The 19,359-nt window shown below is 40.0% G+C and overlaps 2 protein-coding genes, 2 non-coding genes and 1 pseudogene across 5 annotated transcripts in view; 4 read left to right on the top strand and 1 right to left on the bottom strand.

The window, feature by feature from the left end:
• Positions 1-19,359, bottom strand: part of DIPK1A (divergent protein kinase domain 1A) — a 197,273-nt gene that overhangs the window by 73,641 nt on the left and 104,273 nt on the right. The window contains exons 3-5 of one of the 2 annotated variants that reach the window (XM_039460907.2): positions 19,155-19,262; positions 16,903-17,079; positions 12,379-14,367 (exon numbers count right to left, since the gene is read on the bottom strand). In XM_039460907.2, coding sequence (XP_039316841.1) covers positions 13,555-14,367; positions 16,903-17,079; positions 19,155-19,262 — 1,098 coding nt within the window. In that variant the 3' untranslated portion in view covers positions 12,379-13,554. Of the gene's footprint in view, positions 1-12,378; positions 14,368-16,902; positions 17,080-19,154; positions 19,263-19,359 lie in introns of those variants that run through there. The other variant, XM_074381424.1, reaches the window with a different exon arrangement.
• On the top strand, positions 1,792-12,139 carry RPL5 (ribosomal protein L5). The gene is made up of 8 exons (XM_039460908.2): positions 1,792-1,810; positions 3,045-3,114; positions 3,213-3,328; positions 4,605-4,739; positions 6,257-6,459; positions 7,512-7,689; positions 10,978-11,066; positions 11,964-12,139. Exons 1-8 carry the CDS (start codon positions 1,808-1,810, stop codon positions 12,061-12,063), a joined length of 894 nt encoding a protein of 297 aa, XP_039316842.1. The 5' UTR covers positions 1,792-1,807; the 3' UTR covers positions 12,064-12,139.
• On the top strand, positions 7,348-7,442 carry LOC120360570 (small nucleolar RNA SNORD21). Its single transcript, XR_005577034.1, has one exon. It is a non-coding gene; the product is annotated as a small nucleolar RNA SNORD21 (small nucleolar RNA).
• Positions 11,130-11,262, top strand: LOC120360571 (small nucleolar RNA SNORA66). Its single transcript, XR_005577035.1, has one exon. It is a non-coding gene; the product is annotated as a small nucleolar RNA SNORA66 (small nucleolar RNA).
• Positions 15,904-16,028, top strand: LOC120360575 (small nucleolar RNA SNORA51; annotated as a pseudogene).

The raw sequence follows: 19,359 nt of genomic DNA, 5'->3' as shown, positions 1-19,359 counted from the left end.
TTTGTAGAATTATGGAAACCTGGGTTTATGTGTAGTTTTATCATGATTAGATTTGGTTGGTACATATTAGATTGTAATTTGGTTGATACTATTTTAGATGAGATGATGTAGGAAATGCTTTTATATTCTTCTCAGTGCCTCAGGAGGTATGTAATTTGAATTTATTTTTTCTTTCCTTTTTTTTTTTTTTTATTTTGTAGAGACAGGGATCTTCTTTTGTGACCAGGCTGGTCTCGAACTCCTGGGCTGAAGTGATCCTCCTGGCTCAGCCTCCCAAAATGTTGGAATTACAGGTGTAAACCTTTAATGTTAATCCATCCCACTGTTAGTGATTTTTAACTTTTACCACTTGAATAAGGTGCTGTTGGCTGAGGGTGCCGGACAATTACCCGTAGCTCCTGGTGTCACCAACTGCGCTGGCTGAGCCAGCCATGCTAGCCACAAACCCCGGTGGTGACCAAGGGAAATGGGTATACATATTTTTTATTTTGCTGTTATGGATTTATAAGGTAAGAAGGAGGAGGATAAGGAAGATAAAGTATATTTAATTTAACATGTTATTTGTTTCATAACATTTTATTTCATTTTATTTTTTATAGAGACAGGGTCTCACTATGTTTCCCAGGCTGGTCTCGAACTCCTAGGTTTAAGTGATCTTTCTGCCTTGGCCTCCCAAAGTGCTGGGATTACAAGCATGACCCACCACATCCAGCTTGCTTCATGACTTCTAAATATTCAGATGAATTGTATGTGGGTCTTCCTATGAACCCTTGCCTTAAAACATGCAAAACTTAGGAGTGGGCCTGTTTCCTTCCTGATGCTTCTGCCTCCAATGTAAGCAGGGCCTGACCAAGACATGCAATACCTTTGGTAGGCTAATAACTTGATCATCCACCAAAATGAAGGTTTTTAAACATTTTCTACAAATACCAATTGAATACCTCTTTCTTTACACTTTTAAAGGCAGTTTTGCGAAAATAGAATCACACTTCCTGTGAGAAGTGTTTTAAGTTTTCTTTTCTAGAGCTCTGTTGACATCTGCCGTAGTGGACTCTCTTTATTTTTCCTATTATATAAGGAATTACAAGGTGGAATCAAAGGTAATTGGCATTATAATTCTGATTTATTCTAGAGGCAGTGTTTTGGAGTCATTTAACCCTGTCACCCTGGTTGGCAGTCCCTTCTCCCAGCTTGGAGGGTGAGAAGCTGATACCCTGCTAGGTGCTGGAGAGACAGAGGTGGACCTGACATCAGGGCCCACCCTCAGAAAGTTGACAGTCTATGGTTGGCTGAAGCTGATAAAAAGCTTGGGGCTCTCAGGGAAGGCGCCTTGGGTGTGAGGTGGGAGGGTGGGTCCCCTGTGCTCTTGGACCAGGATGAATAGCCCAGAGAGGGCAAGAGGGCTCCCAAGCAAACTTGTCCTATTTAACTTTTTTTCTTCTGCTTAGGAAAGTAAAATATGTTTGTTATGAAAACAACAACAAAAAACGCAGTAGCAAAGAAAGTGAAAGCCTCCAGTAATCCTCTCTGCTCCTCTTCACGACCCGGATCCTAGGCAATCTTGTGCCCAGAGCGTTGGAACCTTGAGAGCTTGTGACAAGGCAGACAGGTATTGACCCTCCTGCCAGCAGGGGGCGGAACACAAAACGTCTTGTGGCGGACACGCTCTCTCTTCCACACGTCACTTACGTGACAGTCGGCGTTACATACTGCGCCTGCGCAAGGGCTGTGGTCCTTTTCCCCCCCCTAGCGCTGCTGGGCCTGCAGGTCTGTGTCGAGCCGCGGACGCGGGTCTCTGTTCCGCAGGATGGTGAGTGGATGCTTCGATCTCGGGACTCTAGATGCACGGAGGTTCCCTTTTCTCGCCCGCATGTCAGCCTAGGGCCCGTCTCGTGTGTCGCAGGGACCGGATGGCGTTAGATTGCTGGCTCTGACTTGGTCTGGCTGCAGCTCCCAGCGTGGCCTTAATGGCTGCCGCCCGGTGCGCGAACTTGCGGGGGAGGGGTTTGCGAAGAAGGGTAGCGTGAGCTTAGTCGGCGGGTTGGGGAGAAGAAGTTAGTTTAGCAGGCAGCCTGCGTGGGGGACACTGCTGGCTAGTATGAGGGGGCACTGGCAAGCGGCCGGGCGGGAGAGGTCGCAGGCAATCGACCTCACGCCGGAAGGGAGTCGGGCTGCAGGTCCTCGGGCCCCGCTCGACCTCGGAGTATCGGGTACTTCTTGGGTTTTCCGGGAGAACGTCGGAGCCGGCAGCTTTTTAGGAAGCCTGTGCCCGTGGGCCGAGCAAGTGGCTTCTAAGCTAGAATTGTCAGTGGCGCTTGGAGGCGGAGGTGTCCCTGGGCCCCGGAAGCTCCTTTAACGTGGAATATGTGCCTCCTGCCTGTTCTAGAGTCCGTCGCCGGATCAGTTTTTAATTATTGGGGTAGGACCCCAAAGGTGGAATGAAATGTTGCTTTAGCTGGTGGGGGAACAGTGCTGTTTTAGTGAGGAATTATTGATGAATGTGCTCTTCTTGCCCATTTAAGCTTTGTGGCAGGTAATTTAGGCTTTTGAAAAACATACGTGGGACGAGAGAGAGGTATGTAGTTATGTGAGGCTAGGTTTTGGAAGTGGGACTGACGTTTGGTACCACTGACTTGTCTAGAGCAGTGATTCGCAAAAGTTTGACACAGTTATTGGTGCTGCTCCTCGAAGAAACAAGTACAGAGACTGAGAGCGTTTAAAAACTTGTGGAAGCAATGTAACTATTTTATGCCTATTAAATGTAATAAATTGGGGCCTGCATTTTGTATGCCTGTTTCTTTTATTCTGTATTTCTCTAATGATTCACTTTTATTGTGTTTTATAAAACTGTCAGTCCGTGACATGGAAAATAGGGGAAAAGTAATCTTGACTAGTCGCTTGTGAAACATGGGATTCTACAAGTGACAATTGTCTGTTTCTGCTCTGGAAGTTCAAGTGTTATTTTGTTACATGGTTAATTCATGTCAAAAGTATCACAGGCTAAGACATTATCAAAGTTTTAATAACATTCTTTTTTCTTTAAGGGGTTTGTTAAAGTTGTTAAGAATAAGGCATACTTTAAGAGATACCAAGTGAAATTTAGAAGACGACGAGGTACTGTCATCTTTTTGTTTTTACAATATTTATCTGCTTTGCAGTAGAATATCTTTCTAAAATATATATATATATATATATATATATTTTTTTTTTAGAGGGTAAAACTGATTACTATGCTCGGAAACGCTTGGTGATACAGGATAAAAATAAATACAACACACCCAAATACAGGATGATAGTTCGTGTAACAAACAGAGATATCATTTGTCAGGTAAGTTGTATTCTAGACACAAGCATTCCCCTTTTTTTCACTGCAATAAATGGTGCTTGGGAAGCAAAGCACATGGTGTATGTGTTAAAAGGGCTGTCTAGCACCTCCAAAAGCATTCAGTGAATTATTTTCCTTTTAGTAGGTCTAGAATTGGAGCCTGGGAAATTGGTACTTTAAAAACACACTTGGTTGGGCGTGGTGGCTCATGCCTGTAATCCCAGCACACTTTGGGAAGATTGCTTGAGTCAGGAGTTTTGAGATCAGCCTGGGCCATATAGTGAGTTTGTCTTCACAAAAACTATAAAAAAGTTAGCTGGGCATGGTGGGGCATACCTGTAGCCCCAGCTACTCAGTCAGAGGATTGTTTGAGCCCCAAAGTTGAGGGTGCAGTGAACTGAGCTCACACCACTGCCCTCCAACTTGGGCGACAGAGAAAGACTGAAACCTATTTTAGGTGTGTGTGGGTGGGGAGATTAGACGCAAGTAAGAAGTTCTTGCCCATCCCAATTCCAGTAGAAGAATTGGGTTTGTCCTGATTTTTCCTATATGGCCTTATATGCTACTCAACCACTGAAGAGGTAGTTGTGAGTTAAACAGGGCTTTAAGATTATTCTGGTTATTGTTTGAAATAGGTTTGTTTTTTTGTTTTTGTTTTTTTTTGAGATGGGGCTTCACCATGTTGGCCAGGCTGGTCTCTAACTCCAGACCTCAGGTGATTCGCCTGCCTTGGCCTCCCAAAGAGCTGGAATTACAGGCATGAGCCACCACACCTGGCCTGAAACAGGTTTTAATAAAATGTACAAAGGTGGCTCCTGCATGAAAGGCCTTTAGGAGGTGAGTGTTTGCTCTTGTAGCAAGAGCATTCTCACTGGATTCTGTAAGCTAAAATCGTGGCTTTTACAATTAGGAAAAATTCTGAGAGTTAAGATTTATCGATATTTTGTAGCGGGTAGGCATAAGTTTTCTGGGTAAATTAGTTTATTGTGAAGGCAGTGTCTTCCTCTGTGACCAGGTTCAGGTAACTAAACATTATGTTCCTGAGATTTCATTGAACTTGTTATGTTTAGTTCAAAAGATGGTTGAAATAATTGGATATTCCTCTGTGACTTTTTAAGTACCTCTAATTTACCAGTAACCCAGCTAAGAGTTTTCAGCATTTTAAGTGATGCACATCTATATCCGTTGATTTTTTTTTTTTATTCCTTTGAAAAGAAATGAAGACATAATGAGACAGTGAAAGCAACAGATTACTAACCTAGTTTTTCTCTTACTGTAGATTGCTTATGCCCGTATAGAGGGGGATATGATAGTCTGCGCAGCATATGCACACGAACTGCCAAAATATGGTGTGAAGGTTGGCCTGACAAATTATGCTGCAGCTTATTGTACTGGCCTGCTGCTGGCCCGCAGGGTATGTACAAGATGACTTTTATTGATGTAGTTCATGGTTCATTGCTTGGAGAGTTTTCTACAAGATGTTTGCACATGGATAAGATAGCCTCAGTTGTGCTTCAGGAGAGTGCCTGCTTCCAGTTTTCTGCACTGTTTATGCATCTGTCTAGGTCAGCTCTTTCCAAAAAAACTTTTCTGCAATGACACAAATCTGTAATTTGCTGTCCAGTGGTTTTGCCACTAGCGACCTGCAGCTATTGAGTTCCAGCAGTATGTAAACTTGAATTTGAAAATCCACTTGTAGCTAGTGACTACTTAATTGGACAATGAAGACCTATGCTACTCAGATATACATCTTCTGAATATTGGCAGACACTGAAAACACAGATCTGTGGGAGCTCCACTCTAGACCCTCTGGAATCTGTATTTTGATAGTATGTACCATGCCTGTAATCCCAGCTCTTTGGGAGGCCAAGGTGGGTGGACCACTTGAGGTCAGGATTTGAAACCATCCAGCCAACATGGTGAAGCCCCGTCTCTACTAAAAATACAAAAAATTAGCCGGGTGTGGTGGCAGGCACCTGTAATCCCAGCTACTGGGTAGGCTGTAGGCTGAGACAGAAGAATCGCTTGAACCCAGGAGACGGAGGTTGCAGTGAGCCGAGATTGCGCCATTGCACTCCAGCCTGGGCAACAAGAGTGAAACTCTGTCTCAAAAAAAAAAATTGAGAATCTTAGTGTTTTGGAGAGTGGTCATTGATGGGAAGATACATTTTTGTTTTAAACATTTTTCCATCTGGGTGGCAGTGTTTCCTGTATATGCTTTATTTTGCTGGTAGATGAAGATGAGATTTTTGCCTTATTTTTATTATCTCAGTTTCTGACTTTTTTTGCAATGGAATTATTAAGCATATGCATCAAGGTTGACACAGCCCACCCACATCATCGGTTATAAACGTGTTTGAGTGGAGGGATCGTTGTCATGATATATGAGAACAATTTGGTGCAAAGGCTAATTACTTGTGGAATAACAGCTAGGTGACTGTACCAGCAGACGAGTGGCGTGAGCTAGCATAGTGTAGTTGGAGAATAGAGCTACAAAAGATGTTTTTTTTGCCCAGGATTCTACCCCTAAAATTTTATTCCAGATTAAGTTAAACTACATGTTACGGAATCGAATATTTAATTGATGAATTATTCTAAACAAATATGACTGGATAAATGTGGAGATTACCTCCCTTGAGTAAGTATAACAATCAAATTTATGCATTCTCATTGATTGCTATGTAAGTTAAATGTCAACATGTAGCAGATGCGGAAGTCATAAGACACAATTGTTTCAGATGAAATTGAATGTCTTAAGTTTTTTTAATGGCATTTAAAAATTTATGACCAAGTGGATCTGGTGAAAGGGGTAGGTGTGGAAGGAAAATTTTTTTTACATGTCAGTGGTCCTTATGGTTATGACATAAACTGTTTTAATTTTAGAGCAGTTTGAATAATTCGAACGGGCATTTACACTGGTTTCTTTAAAAGCTTCTCAATAGGTTTGGAATGGACAAGATCTATGAAGGCCAAGTGGAGGTGACTGGTGATGAATACAATGTGGAAAGCATTGATGATCAGCCAGGTGCCTTTACCTGCTATTTGGATGCAGGCCTTGCCAGAACTACCACTGGCAATAAAGTTTTTGGTGCCCTGAAGGGAGCTGTGGATGGAGGCTTGTCTATCCCTCATAGGTAAGAATACTATTAAAGACCTTGGTGCCTAGACTCTGGTACTTCTCTGTTTTTAACTGGTTGTACTTTGGAAATAACCAAATTGAAGTAGCTATCATTCATTAAATTTCTGCTGTGTGATAGGTACCATGCAGGATGAACCTGTTAAGGCAGGAAGGAATTATAGCCCATTTTATAAATTAAGAGTCTGAGGCTTACAATTATTTGTCCAAGTTTTTTGAGCCAGTTAGTGAAAGAGATGGGATTGAAACCACTACCTTTTGCATATGACTTAATTTTTATTAGAAACGAGCAACTCCATCCTTTCCCCATGTACTTTTTTCATTCAGAATAAAAATTTACTGTATTAGGCAAAAAGGTAGATCTAGAATTTTATAAGGAGTTTGAGGAAAAGGCTTATGAAAGATTTCTAAACCTGCAACCAGGAATAAGATTGTAGGCCATTTTGGGAAGTTAAGTAGGTTAATTTGTGGTTCCATTGGTTTGAGTTAATGATTTTTTTTTTTGTTGAGTCCACGCATCTTGATTTATTAACTTCTTAGGAATCTTTTTGCATTTGGTGATTTTAACAACCAAGAAATAATAATTTTTGGTAAGCCTAAAAATAACAACCTAACTAAAATTCTGCTTTTATGATGTGGAGGTGGGTGGGGGCAAGTATATCAAGAGCATTCTTACTTGACAATTTCATTAACTGTGATCTGGGACAAATCACTTATTCCCATGTATCCACTGAAAATTAAAGGATTTAGGAGATAAGTTTTGAAGCTCCTTCCTGTGCTGATATGCTGAATAACTAATTTTGTAGTGGTAGAAAGCCTTGGTTGTGGCTTTTAAAGGTGTTTTTAGCATGAATTTGTTTTCTGTCCTGGAATTCAGAGATGAGCTGCTGAATGATGATATCCCACTAACTGAGCAGTCAGTAATTGGTCCTTTGGTTGCATGTGATGCAATAATTGTTTCAAGACGGGACTGATGGCAGCTACTGAAGTAAATTAGTAGTAAACTAAATGAGATGAGTCTATACTAAAATATGAATAACTTTATTTCAGTACCAAGCGATTCCCTGGTTATGATTCTGAAAGCAAGGAATTTAATGCAGAAGTACACCGGAAGCACATCATGGGCCAGAATGTTGCAGATTACATGCGCTACTTAATGGAAGAAGATGAAGATGCTTACAAGAAACAGTTCTCTCAATACATAAAGAACAGTGTAACTCCAGACATGGTAAACCATTTACCTAAAAAATGCCTATATTGGTTAATTTATAGAAATAGGTTTATTACTTGTTTTGGGGGGAGGTAATATTATATAAATTTGTTTCAGATTAGTGCCGAGCCAAACTTGTCAACATGCTTTTAGTAATCTTTTAGATGCTCAAATATGGGGGATTTTAAGCTTCTGAAGATTTGGCTACCTTTTATGCTTTGGCTGGTCTATATTTGTAGATGTCATTCCTATAGTCATAGTTGTAATCTGCTTTGTTTGATAGGAGGTGTTAGATAATAAACTTCACTAATTTTGATACCATGGGAGAGGAAAGCTCTTCATAGCATATATGTGCTCTGTTCTGGACTTTGCAGTTATCTCAGATACGTACACAGGAAAGGAGATTTGGTCACTGAGTCTACATGGTGTTATAGCAATGAGGGGAGCCGTGTTTGCAACGAGTCCCAAAGTGCTGGGCTTACAGATGAGAGCCATCGTGCCTGACCCCGGTTCTTTTTTGTTACTGTGTAGTAGCTTCTATTTTGGCATAGCTATGGCTAGAAAGATTTTTAAAAACCAGAGTTGTAGTTGGGAAATGACCACTTTCTGTTATTTCTGTGCTTTGGACACAGTGTAAGGCTGAATAAACAAGTTTAAGTTAGGAAAAGAAGAGTTGGGTATTTTTTTCCCCCTTCCTTTTCCTAGGCCAGAGTTGTTTTTTTTTTAACCAGTAATGTAGGTGCCTGTTAATTTTTACTGTATTGTATCTCTTTGTTACTTATGACTTCATCCTGGTAAAGAGGTCATGGACTTTTGGATCATGATCCTACTTGTTCTGCAAAATTTACTTCCTAATCTATATCTTGATGTAGTCATGTTATACTTGCTCAGAACTTTACAGACTCCCAATTTGTGCTTCCAGATGTTTATTTCCTAATGGCTTCCTGTATACATGCTTTCCTTCAGCTAGACTACTTTTTGGCTAATGTATTTTTCCACTTGGCTCATTAACTATCTACAGTGGCCTCTCTCCTCCTCTGTGCCTGCTGAAATCGTCTGCAGACATCTGATGTGTCTCCAACAGGAAGTGGTCTTTGCCTGAATTCATGGCATTATCTACATGTCTACATGGCTACGTGTCTGATGTCTTGGAAGGAACTAGGTTGCTTAGATTTGTGGAATGATTATATATGAAGTCATCAAATGGATTTAATAAGTATTTGTTAGTGAACAGCTATAATAGAGTGCTAAGATTAAAATTTCAAAATGGATATAGGTAGTTGAGGTTTCAAATTCAGTGAGCATTTTTGCATTATTTTCCTTTATTAATAAGCTTTATGCAAGTGCATGTAGTAATCATATCTCCAAATTTAATGAATAATTTTAGAGACCTGGATTACTGTGACATAGTCTGTAGTGGGCTATAATTTTTAGGTATTCAGAGTTGCAGTATTTTTTTCCCCTGGTGAGTTTTAGAACAAAATTGCCTTGTCCAGGTGTGGTGGTTCATGCCTGTAATCCCAGCACTTGGGAGGCTGAGGTGGGCAGATTACCTGAGGTCAGGGGTTCGAGACCAGCTTGGCCAACATGGTGAAACACTGTCTCTACTAAAAATACAAAAATTAGTTGGGCGTGGTGTCTCACGCCCGTAATCCCAGCTACTCGGGAGGCTGAGGCAGGATTGCTTGAACCTGGGAGGCGGAGTTTGCAGTGAGCGGGGATCACGCTACTATGCTCCAGCCTGGGCAACAGAGCAAGACTCCGTCTCAAAAAACAAGCAAATGAAAAATTGCCCAATAACATATCTGATTGGTTGGCTTTTCAGGAAAACTTCAGACCTCTTAGTGGTCCTAGAGGCCTTATAGGAAAACTTTAGGCCTCTTTCTGGCTTTCTAGAGGCTTTTCAGGAAAACTGCAAACCTCTTTCTGGTCCTAGAGGCCTTATATTACCACCAGATACTAGGGATAGGTAGTAGTCAAAGACAGAAGAGGTTTTTGGTACATAATGCTGGGAATTGCTTCAAAAGGCCTATGAGATAAAGATGGGAAAAAAAGTCTGGGGAGTGTGGGATGACGGATGAATTTTCTTGTTGGCCTGTGTCCAGTTTTTGATCTCAGTTAAGCTATGTCAGTATTGTGACTCTTGGTCCCGTATGTTCATCATCTTAATACTTTTGGCATGTGTTCTTGAATGAAAGATTTTAGACCAGACAATATTTAAGATGAGAAGTGCAGTATTTGTTTCTGAAGACAAAAATTTGATTTAGAGTGACTCAAGCGTGGCTGAATTTCTCAGAAGTATATGCAGGTTTTTCTTTGTCTTTGTGTGTGTGTGTGTGTGTGTGTGTGTGTGTGTGGATCTTGTTCTGTTGCCCGGGCTGGGAACTTCAAACTTCTGGACTCAAGCAATCTTCCCACCTCTCAGCCTCCCACGGTAGCTGGAATTAGAGGTGTGCACCACCATGCCCTGCTAATTTTTTTTTTTTTTTTTTTTTGAGACAGAGTCTCATTTTTTGCCCAGACTGGAATACGGTGGCGCACTCTTGGCTTACCACAACCTCTGCCTCCTGGGTTCAAGCGATTCTCCTGCCTCAGCCTCCTGAGTAGCTGGGATTACAAGCACACGGCCCCACACCTGGCTAATTTTTATATTTTTCGTAGAGACGGGGTTTTCCCATGTTGGTCAGGCTGGTCTCCCAACTCCTGACCTCGTGATCCGTCCGCCTTGGCCTCCCAAAGTGCTGGGATTACAGACTTGAGCCACTGCGCCCAGCCTTCTAATTTTTTCTTCTTTGTTGGTAGAGATGAGGTCTCATTCTGTCACCCACGCTGGGGTGCAGTGAGCTGTGATTGTGCTACTGCAGCCTTGACCTCCTGTACTCAATGTAGCTGGGACTGCAGGTGCATGCTGCCATTAATAATTGCCACCTGGCTAATTATTATTTTTTTTGTAGAAACAGGTCTCATATTGCCAAGGTTGATCTCTCAAACTCCTGTGCTCAAGTCATCCTCCCACTTTGGACTCCCAAAGTGCTTGAGATTACAGGCATGAGCCAACACACCTGGCCTGACTTTTTCTTGAATAAGATGGAGTTTTATGAATAGCAATAGTTCACATTACATAAGGCAGAAATCGGGAATTTGTTAGAAAAAGGTGAGTTACATTTAGAAATTAAAGTGTTTACCAACATTGACTTTAGTTCCTTTTGAGAATCTGGCTTAGAAGGACAAAATAAGTCATGATTACCTTAATATAGTAGGGCGTATGAAATGAAACCACGTACTGTTTCCTCTCCTTTGTTTCAGATGGAGGAGATGTATAAGAAAGCTCATGCTGCTATACGAGAGAATCCAGTCTATGAAAAGAAGCCCAAGAAAGAAGTTAAGAAGAAGAGGTATTTTTTCTTTTTGGTCTTTACAAGAAAACAGGTTGGGAGTGGTTCTCCGGTGGCATAGCTGTGCAAACTCGATCACTAGCTCTGCATGATGTGGCAGAAGCGAAGGGAACCAGGTTTGCGAAAGTAATTGTGGTGATAGAAATGTGTTGGCCTCAGACGCTACTGAGGTGGCCCTTTCTATCCTAGTACAGTCTCAGTACTGGTTACTGTATTTTTTATTGGTTAACAAAAAGTTGCTTTTTGTTGATCTTTCATGTTTTCGGCTATCATCTGTCCATTCTTTGCACACACCAGCCTACACTCTTTGCAACCACCATTCTACACTGCTTCTTAGGAGTTCCATTGTTTTAGATTCTACATACAAGTGAGAATATGAAGTATTTGTTTTTTTTTTTTTTGTGCCTGGCTTATTTCACTAAGCACAATGTTCTCCACTTCTGTTTCTCTCACAAATGACAGAATTTCCCTCTTTTTTAAAGCTGGGTAATATTCTATTATGTATATGTATACCACATTTTCTTTATCCATTTATCTGTTGCTATTAATATATAGTGCTGCAGTGAACATGGGAGTGCTGATCTCTTCCTGATTTCAAAACTTTGGGCAAATACCTAGAAGTGGGGGCTGCTGGATCTAACATGTCTTCTATTTGACTTTTGGCCCTATACTAGTAGGACATGACAGAAGTTGGGGTTTGGGAAAGTTAGCTTAAGATCATACATGAGTAAATGTATTTGAACTTAGATTATTTAACCTCCATCTGATTGCAAAGTCTTAAATATTCTCTATTAAAATTTTATTAACATTAATTTTATTAAAATTAAATTTTTATTGAAATATTCTCTATTCTCTTCAGTTATGGTTTAAACATACATATATTCCTATCTTTTGTAGGTGGAACCGCCCCAAAATGTCCCTTGCTCAGAAGAAAGATCGGGTAGCTCAAAAGAAGGCAAGCTTCCTCAGAGCTCAGGAGCGGGCTGCTGAGAGCTAAACCAAACAATTTTCTATAAGGATTTTTCAGATAGACAATAAACTTATGAAGAGCAATTATATCTGTGTTAAGCTCTTATTCTTATGAACCTTATAGGAAATACCTGAAGTATTTTGTAAAAGCAAAGGAGTTGACAGGTTTTTTTCTCCAAGAAAACAAGTGTTACTTTTTTAGTAAAAGTTGTTTCCAACGAAGTTCCCACTTATATTCTTGGGCTTCTATTTTACCTGCCAGGGAGTCATTATCACTAATGTTGTATGATGTACGGCTCTCCCTAAAAATCAGGCAAGCAACAGACCAACAATCACTAGGAAATAGTTCTTCCATCCATTTATTATAACCAGATGATTAATGGGAAGAAAGTACCTTAGAGCAAACAAAACAGGTGCTAATCCATGGCTTTGAAGGAAAGTTTTGAGAGAAAGCTGTCCAGTGAAGGTCACACAGATTTTTGACACATCCACTTGACCTAGGTGAAACCTTTGAGCAGAAAATACTGGATCTTTTCTCCAAAAGATACCAATTTTATGGAGATGTTGAAAGGTACATGCCAAATCTGAGTATTCGTGTGAAAATAACATGGAAGAGGAGCAAATATTAAACCTTGTATATCAAGTGTGCTTGAGGGGGAACAAAGGTCAGATGAATAAATTTACATGCCTCTTTAAGAAACAGCCCTTTGGCCCACATGATACACTATTTGAAAATGGAAAGTTTTAGTCTTGCACTTACAGTCCCACTTTGACATAGCTCATAATCGGGATACGTAGATTTTGACTGGGCCTTAAGATGTCAGTTTTGAAGGGCTCAGCTGTTTGATACTAAGATGGCCCTTTGAATCTTTAAGCAAGTTCATTCATTTTCAGTCACTAAAATTGGTATACTGTCAAGTATAAGATTTGAAGTAAGCCACTTGAAACATTGTGAAGCTATACATAACAGCTGATGTCTGAATGAGGTTAAAAGTTGTGTGTAAGTCTATAATACAAGAAACCATGCTATTAACCCAACATCTGCTTATAAAGGAACAAGTTTAACCTGCTTTGCAGTCTTAATTTCTGTTAATGTGCAAACTTTACCATGCTAAGATGTTAGTAAATTTATAAATTTTCTTGTTGAACAGCAGCTTCAATGCAAACACAATGTTTCCAGCACTGGTATTTTGGCTACGGTAAATCTACAAATCAGTCACTATTAATGTTTATGGAATGAGGCTTTTCACAGCACTGGTTTTTAAAGTCAGTCAAAATAGTTACACGACGAATGTACTTGGGAGATGTAACGGGGCTTCTAAAAGGGCGGGAATGACATCTTGGGGACCTGTTGATCTTACACCTCCTGCCATTACTTCAGTAATCACACACTGATGGCTTCTCAGGCCTGACGGGGCAGGAGTTTTGTGTAACGCAGGAATCCGAATCAAGCCATTTTTTTTTTAATGGTCAAAATTGTTCTTTAAAATTGGCAGGTTTCTTACCATATCCAAATGAACTAAGAATCATTAGTATAGGAAATTTTCTTCCACAGTAATGTTTTTAAGTTATTTAGTATCAAAGAATGTTCCATTTCCATTTGATTTGCTGTGACTTTCAGAGCAATACAAGAATAAAGCTGCTTTTCTAATTCTTCACGAATTTCACTCGGAGCACCACGGAGTAGGTAGTCTTTGAGTAACTGACAGGCTTTTGCCAAATTTGGTTGTATCACTTCTGAAGTACACTTCATTGTACTCTGATCACAGCTAGTTCTACAATCCGTGCCATAGACACAGTCCAAATCAGACTCACAGTGACGATCCTTAATAAGTTCTTTCAGGTTTGTCTCTGGCACAATTTTTCTCATATCGACCATTTTCAAATCATACTTATCATTATATCCTAGATTTTTGGCACTGGTATCGCACATGAGGAAATTTCCGTAGGGGCCATGAAAAACATCTTCCACAAATTCCAGAAGTCCTATGGCTATTTTTGCCTTTCTAGGCCATGATGGTGTGAACAGCTGATCCATGCTTCTTCTGAACCCAGATGGAATAAAAAGTTCAATGACCCAAGGGAGGCTTACTCCATAAAGAGAGGTATATTCGACACTTTCCATTACATAGAGGTCACCACAGAATCCCATTAATTTGGGGGTATGTTCTTTATCTTGAAGTATCACCATGAGAAGAAATTCATTTAGTTGAAGAAGTGCCCATGCTGACTTTGCTTCTCCCAAGGAAACCTGGCCGTCTTTGTCTCCATCAGCCACCGTCAAGATGAGATTAACCAGTTCAGAGAGGTTTCCCTGGTCACCCAATTTTGCCTGTCAAGATTTTGGCTAATTACACAGAAGGAATGAAAAATATCTCCCATGCAACATACTAAGTTCCTTTATGGGCACTATTGCTAGAAATAAATCTTGCTCCTGAATCCCCATGAAGGAACTTAATGTATTTCCAAATATTTGTGAAGCTTCCGAAGTGACTAGAGAACCATGCTTTATGTAATTGTAGTAAAACCCACTTTAATATACTTGTCTATCAGGAAATGGCCATTCTAACACCCCTGTCCCCTTCAGACCCTTTAGATAGTTAACCGACTAATTATTCCTCATTCGTACATTAGCAAACCACCCCTTCATATGTGGACTTGGAAAATTGTACTGTAATGTACTTACATCAAAGTTAGAATAAGGGTCAACTAAAAATTATTTTCTCTTTTTTTTTTTTTTTTTAAAGAGACAAGGGTCTCACTGTGTTGCCCAGGCTAGTCTCAAACTTCTGGGCTCAGGTGACCCTGCCACCTCAGCCTCCCAAAGTGGCTCAGGATTACAATCATGAGCCACCATGCTTGGCCTAAGTATTTTCTCCTATTTTGTGTTTATCACATTAATAATTATTTTGTTCAAGTAGTAGTAGTACAATAATGGAGGTTAAAAAGTATTTCCCTGTTTCTCTGGGATAAAAGTTTGAAATACGTGTAAAATGGCCAAAGAAAAAATCTGAGTGAAAATAAGAGCAATGAAAATATTTTTTTCACAAAACTTTCTTATATTTATTTCTATTTAATCTTTATATGTGTATTTGTTTAAAAAATAATTCACAGAGTACTAATTATTTTTTTTGCATGGGAGGAACTGCTATACTTTTTTAGTTGACATGTAATTATTTTTAGTTGACATGTAATAATTGTACAAATTTATGGGATACTGCCAGGTGTGGTAGCTCATGCCTGTAATTCCAGTACTTTGGGAGGCCAAGGTGGGCAGATAACTTAAGCTGAGGAGGTCTAGACCAGCCTGGGCAACATGGTGAAACCTGTTTCTAATAGAAATTTTTTAAAATGTCAGGTGCAGTGGTTCATGCCTGTAATCCCAGCACTTTGGGAGGCCAAGACAGTGAGTGGATCACAAGGTCAGGAGTTTGAGACCAGCCTGGCCAAAGTAGTGAAACCCTGTCTCTACTAAAAATACAAAAATTAGCTGGGTGTGGTGGCACGTGCCTATAATCTGAGCTATTTGGGAGGCTAACGCAGAACTCTTGAACCCAGGAGGTGGAAGTTGCAGTGAGCTGAGACCACCCTGCCACTGCACTCCAACCTGGCGACAGTCAGACTCTGTCTTTAAAAAAAAAAAAAAGAAAATTAGCCAGGTGCGGTGGTACTGTGATCCCAGCTACTTGTGGGGGTTGAGGCAGGAGGGTGGCTTAAGCCCAGGAGACTGAGGCTGCAAGGGGCCAAGATCAGGCTACTGCACACTCTAGCTTGGGTGCCAGAGCAAGATCCTGTCTTAAAAAACAAAAACAAAAACAAAAAAACACAACTGTCTTTTAAGAAAAGAAAGATTAAAAAAAAATCCCCAGGCCTCCTGGTGCTTACCCCAAGCTGTGTTTTTACACTGTTTAGAATGAGGAGGTAGAGTAAACCTCCATGTACACCTCAGCCCAGGCCCTGTGCCTTGTCTGTATTGTGAAGGGGGGCACATTGCATGAGATACATGAGATACAGAGTGATATTACAATACACACACAATGTGTTTATCAAATCAAGGTAATTCACATATTATACAAACATTTATCATTGTATTGTGAACATTCACAATCTTCTCTTCTAGTTTTCTGAAAATATACAAAAATTGTTAATCCCTTTACCCTATAGTGCTATAGAACACTAGAACTTATTAGCCTATCTAGCTGTAATTTTGTATCTGTTACCCAACCTCTCCTTACCCTCCTCTCCTCCGTACCCTTCCCAGCCCCTAATAACCACGCTTCTAAGAGTATACTAATTTCATCTTTTTTGTATTAGTTTTCATGTCAAACTGTATAGCACTCGAACTAATTAGTGAACTCTCTCCTCATATCTGGACATTTTTCGCTATCATAAATAATGTTAAAGTAAACATTCTCCAACACAGATTTTTCTTTTGGAAATAGGGTCTCGCTTTGTCGCCCAGGCTGGAGTGCAGTGGTGAGATCGTGGCTCAGTGTAACCTCAAGCTCCCAGGCTCAAGCAATCCTCACACCTCAGTCTCTCAAGTAGTTAGGACTACAGGCACATGTCATCACTCCTGGCTTTTTTCTTTTTTTTTCTTTTTTTTTTAAAATAGCTGAGATCTTACTGTGTTGCCCAGGCTGGTCTTGAACTCCTGGGCTCAAGCGATCCTCTTGCCTTGTTCTCCCAAAGTGTTGGGATAACAGGCGTGAGCCACTGCGCCCGGCCTCTTTTAATTATTTCCTCAGGATGGAGCACTTGATAGAGGTCAAAGAATATCAACACTTAAATGGCTTAGGGTGAGGTCCTGCCAGTTCCTCTGAAGAGTCCCACTTCACACTAGCAACATGTGAATGGATATACTTACCTTAAAGAGACTATAGACCATTTCTTTGAATTTCTGTACAGTAGTTCCTCTAGTTGGCTTATCAAATAGCACTATTTCTTTTCTTGGTTCCAATTCAGTTCCAAAATCAAGGTGAAGCGCTTGTTCCATCTGACATTTCACAACACCTGGCAGATTATCCCAAATCCCTAAATACATCTGTAAAAAAGAATGGCAAGTTACATATTATACTGAGTAGAAAACTCTAAAAAATGTACCACTGTATTTTTAGGGTCCTCCTCCTCTAAACAAAACAAAACAAAATAAGCTTCAAAAATTGAAGTTGAGGTGTGACTTTATTTTTGAACTGAAAACTTGAAATCATACTCAAGATTTTTTCCTTAAACTAATTGTTTTAAATTATAAAAGTAATGCATGCCTCAATATATTTTTCAAAAAGTCCAGTGAGAAGGATATAAGGCAGAAGCAGAAGCAAAGTTTCCACACATTCTCCTTTCATAATCCCACTTCCCCAGAATTAACTACTATTTAAGTAACTAGTTATTTATCAAACTAATATTTACATAGCGTTAACTATGGTCTACTAATTGTTTTTGGAGACAGGGTCTTGTTCTGTCACCCAGGCTGGAGTTCAGTGGCACAATCATAGCTCATGGTAGCTCTGACCTCCTGAGATCAAGGGATCTTCTTGCCTCAGCATCCCAAGTAGTTGGGACTATAGGCGTGTACCACCATACCTGGCTAATTAAAAAAAAATATTTGGTAGAGATGAGGTCTTGCTGTATTGCCCCAGGCTAGTCCTGAACTGCTAGCCTCGAGTGACCCACCTGCCTCAGCCTCCCAAATTGCTGGGATTATAGGCATGAGCCACCACACCCAGCTTTTACTGATTTATGTTATTATTTTAATCCTTGTGCCAACCTTAGGTGGTAGGTACTATCATTATACTTATTTCACTGATTGGGAAACTGAAGCAGAGACAGGTGAAGTAACACGCTGAAAACAGCTGAGGTTTTTACCACTAGGATAGGTTGCCCTTCTTCTAGATATAAAAATAAATCAATTATATTAATTTATAATAATCCAAACAAAACATTACTGTATTTCACTGCCTTGTTCCAAACCCTCCAGTGAACTCCCATTTCAATTAAAGTGCAAAGTCCTTTCTGTGACCTGTTGGGCTCACCTATGTCCCCAACCTGATCTTGTACCACGTACTCCCTGTTAGATCTCTAAGTCCCAGCTACATTGGTCTTTCTGTGATAGGTTGAAGCTATCATGCTTGTTTCTGCTTCCTGAACTGCTTCACTTGCTGCTGGCTCTGACTGGAATGTACTCTCCCAGATCTTCACGTGGTTGGCTCCTTTACCTCATTCAAGTCTCAGATCAGACGTTCCATTTAGAAAGCCTTCTCTGACCCACTATCTAGAATAGATCCTCTTCTACCCCCAGGTCACCTCTAACCTGTTATCCTGTTTCATTATCCTCATAGCCATTTGCACTGTCTAAAATGATCATATTTATTTATCAGCTCATTACTATCTGTCTCGTCTCACATTAGAACACAAGGCCAGAGGCTTTATCTGTCTCCCTCAGTGCCTCAAACAGTGCCTGGCATGCAGTAGACACTCCAATGTTGGACTTTGTTTTAGAAATTGTCTTTAATGTGATTAGTATTGTCAACCTAAAAATTATTTTAAATTTCTATAAAAGTAATGCATATTTATATAGGAAAATTTAGGAATCAAAAGATGAACATTAAAATGCAATTTTCCACTGCTCAGGATGTTTGTTGTATTTTCTTTTACCCCAATTAGATATCCTACTGTTTTATTCTTACTTCTCTGATGAGAAATAAGGTAGAACTTTTTTCATTATGTTCATCCGCTGTTTGCAGTTCTTCTTTTGTGATTTAGTTCATCCCGTCCTTTGCCCATGCCTATGAATGCTCTATTAAGGTATGAGCACAAATATTATCTCAGAAAGGTCTTCTCTGATCACATCCTCTAAAGCACTTCTGACCATTCCTGATACTGCATTCTCTATCAATGCAGTGAGCTGACATCTCACCACTATACTCTAGCTTGGACAACAGATGCTGTTTTAAAAATATAAAATAAATATCTGTTGAATTAATGAATCAAAGCATATAAAACTGAAATACATATAATGTCTCAAAGCTTTAGTTCAAGAATTATTTTAATAATGCCTTTAATTTCTGGTAAAATTATAGTACACTATAATTCTGGAATGTTCATTCATAATGTCCATACCTGATTGTTGGGCTTGGTGGATAAGCATTTTCCAAAGTAAAGAGTTTCTGTAACACAAAGGCTGTTACATGCAGGCCCATCAATAACTCCAGTCTTGTACTTGTCACACTAAAAACCAGAAAATAAAAAGTGGTTAATAGAAAAATAGAAGAAGAAACATAAAGAGATGTCTATATCCTTTATGAGAAAGTTCTATGACAAAAAG

The sequence above is a fragment of the Saimiri boliviensis genome, chromosome 11 (assembly GCF_048565385.1).
Source record: "Saimiri boliviensis isolate mSaiBol1 chromosome 11, mSaiBol1.pri, whole genome shotgun sequence".
Taxonomy (NCBI): domain Eukaryota; kingdom Metazoa; phylum Chordata; class Mammalia; order Primates; family Cebidae; genus Saimiri; species Saimiri boliviensis.
This window is presented reverse-complemented; position numbering and strand designations above follow the sequence as displayed.

Excerpts from the sequence above, each read along its gene's own strand:
- RPL5 (XM_039460908.2), top strand. Across the intron at positions 3,329-4,604 it reads ACAGAGATATCATTTGTCAG|ATTGCTTATGCCCGTATAGA; the intron begins GTAAGTTGTATT and ends CTCTTACTGTAG. Across the intron at positions 4,740-6,256 it reads GCCTGCTGCTGGCCCGCAGG|CTTCTCAATAGGTTTGGAAT; the intron begins GTATGTACAAGA and ends TTTCTTTAAAAG.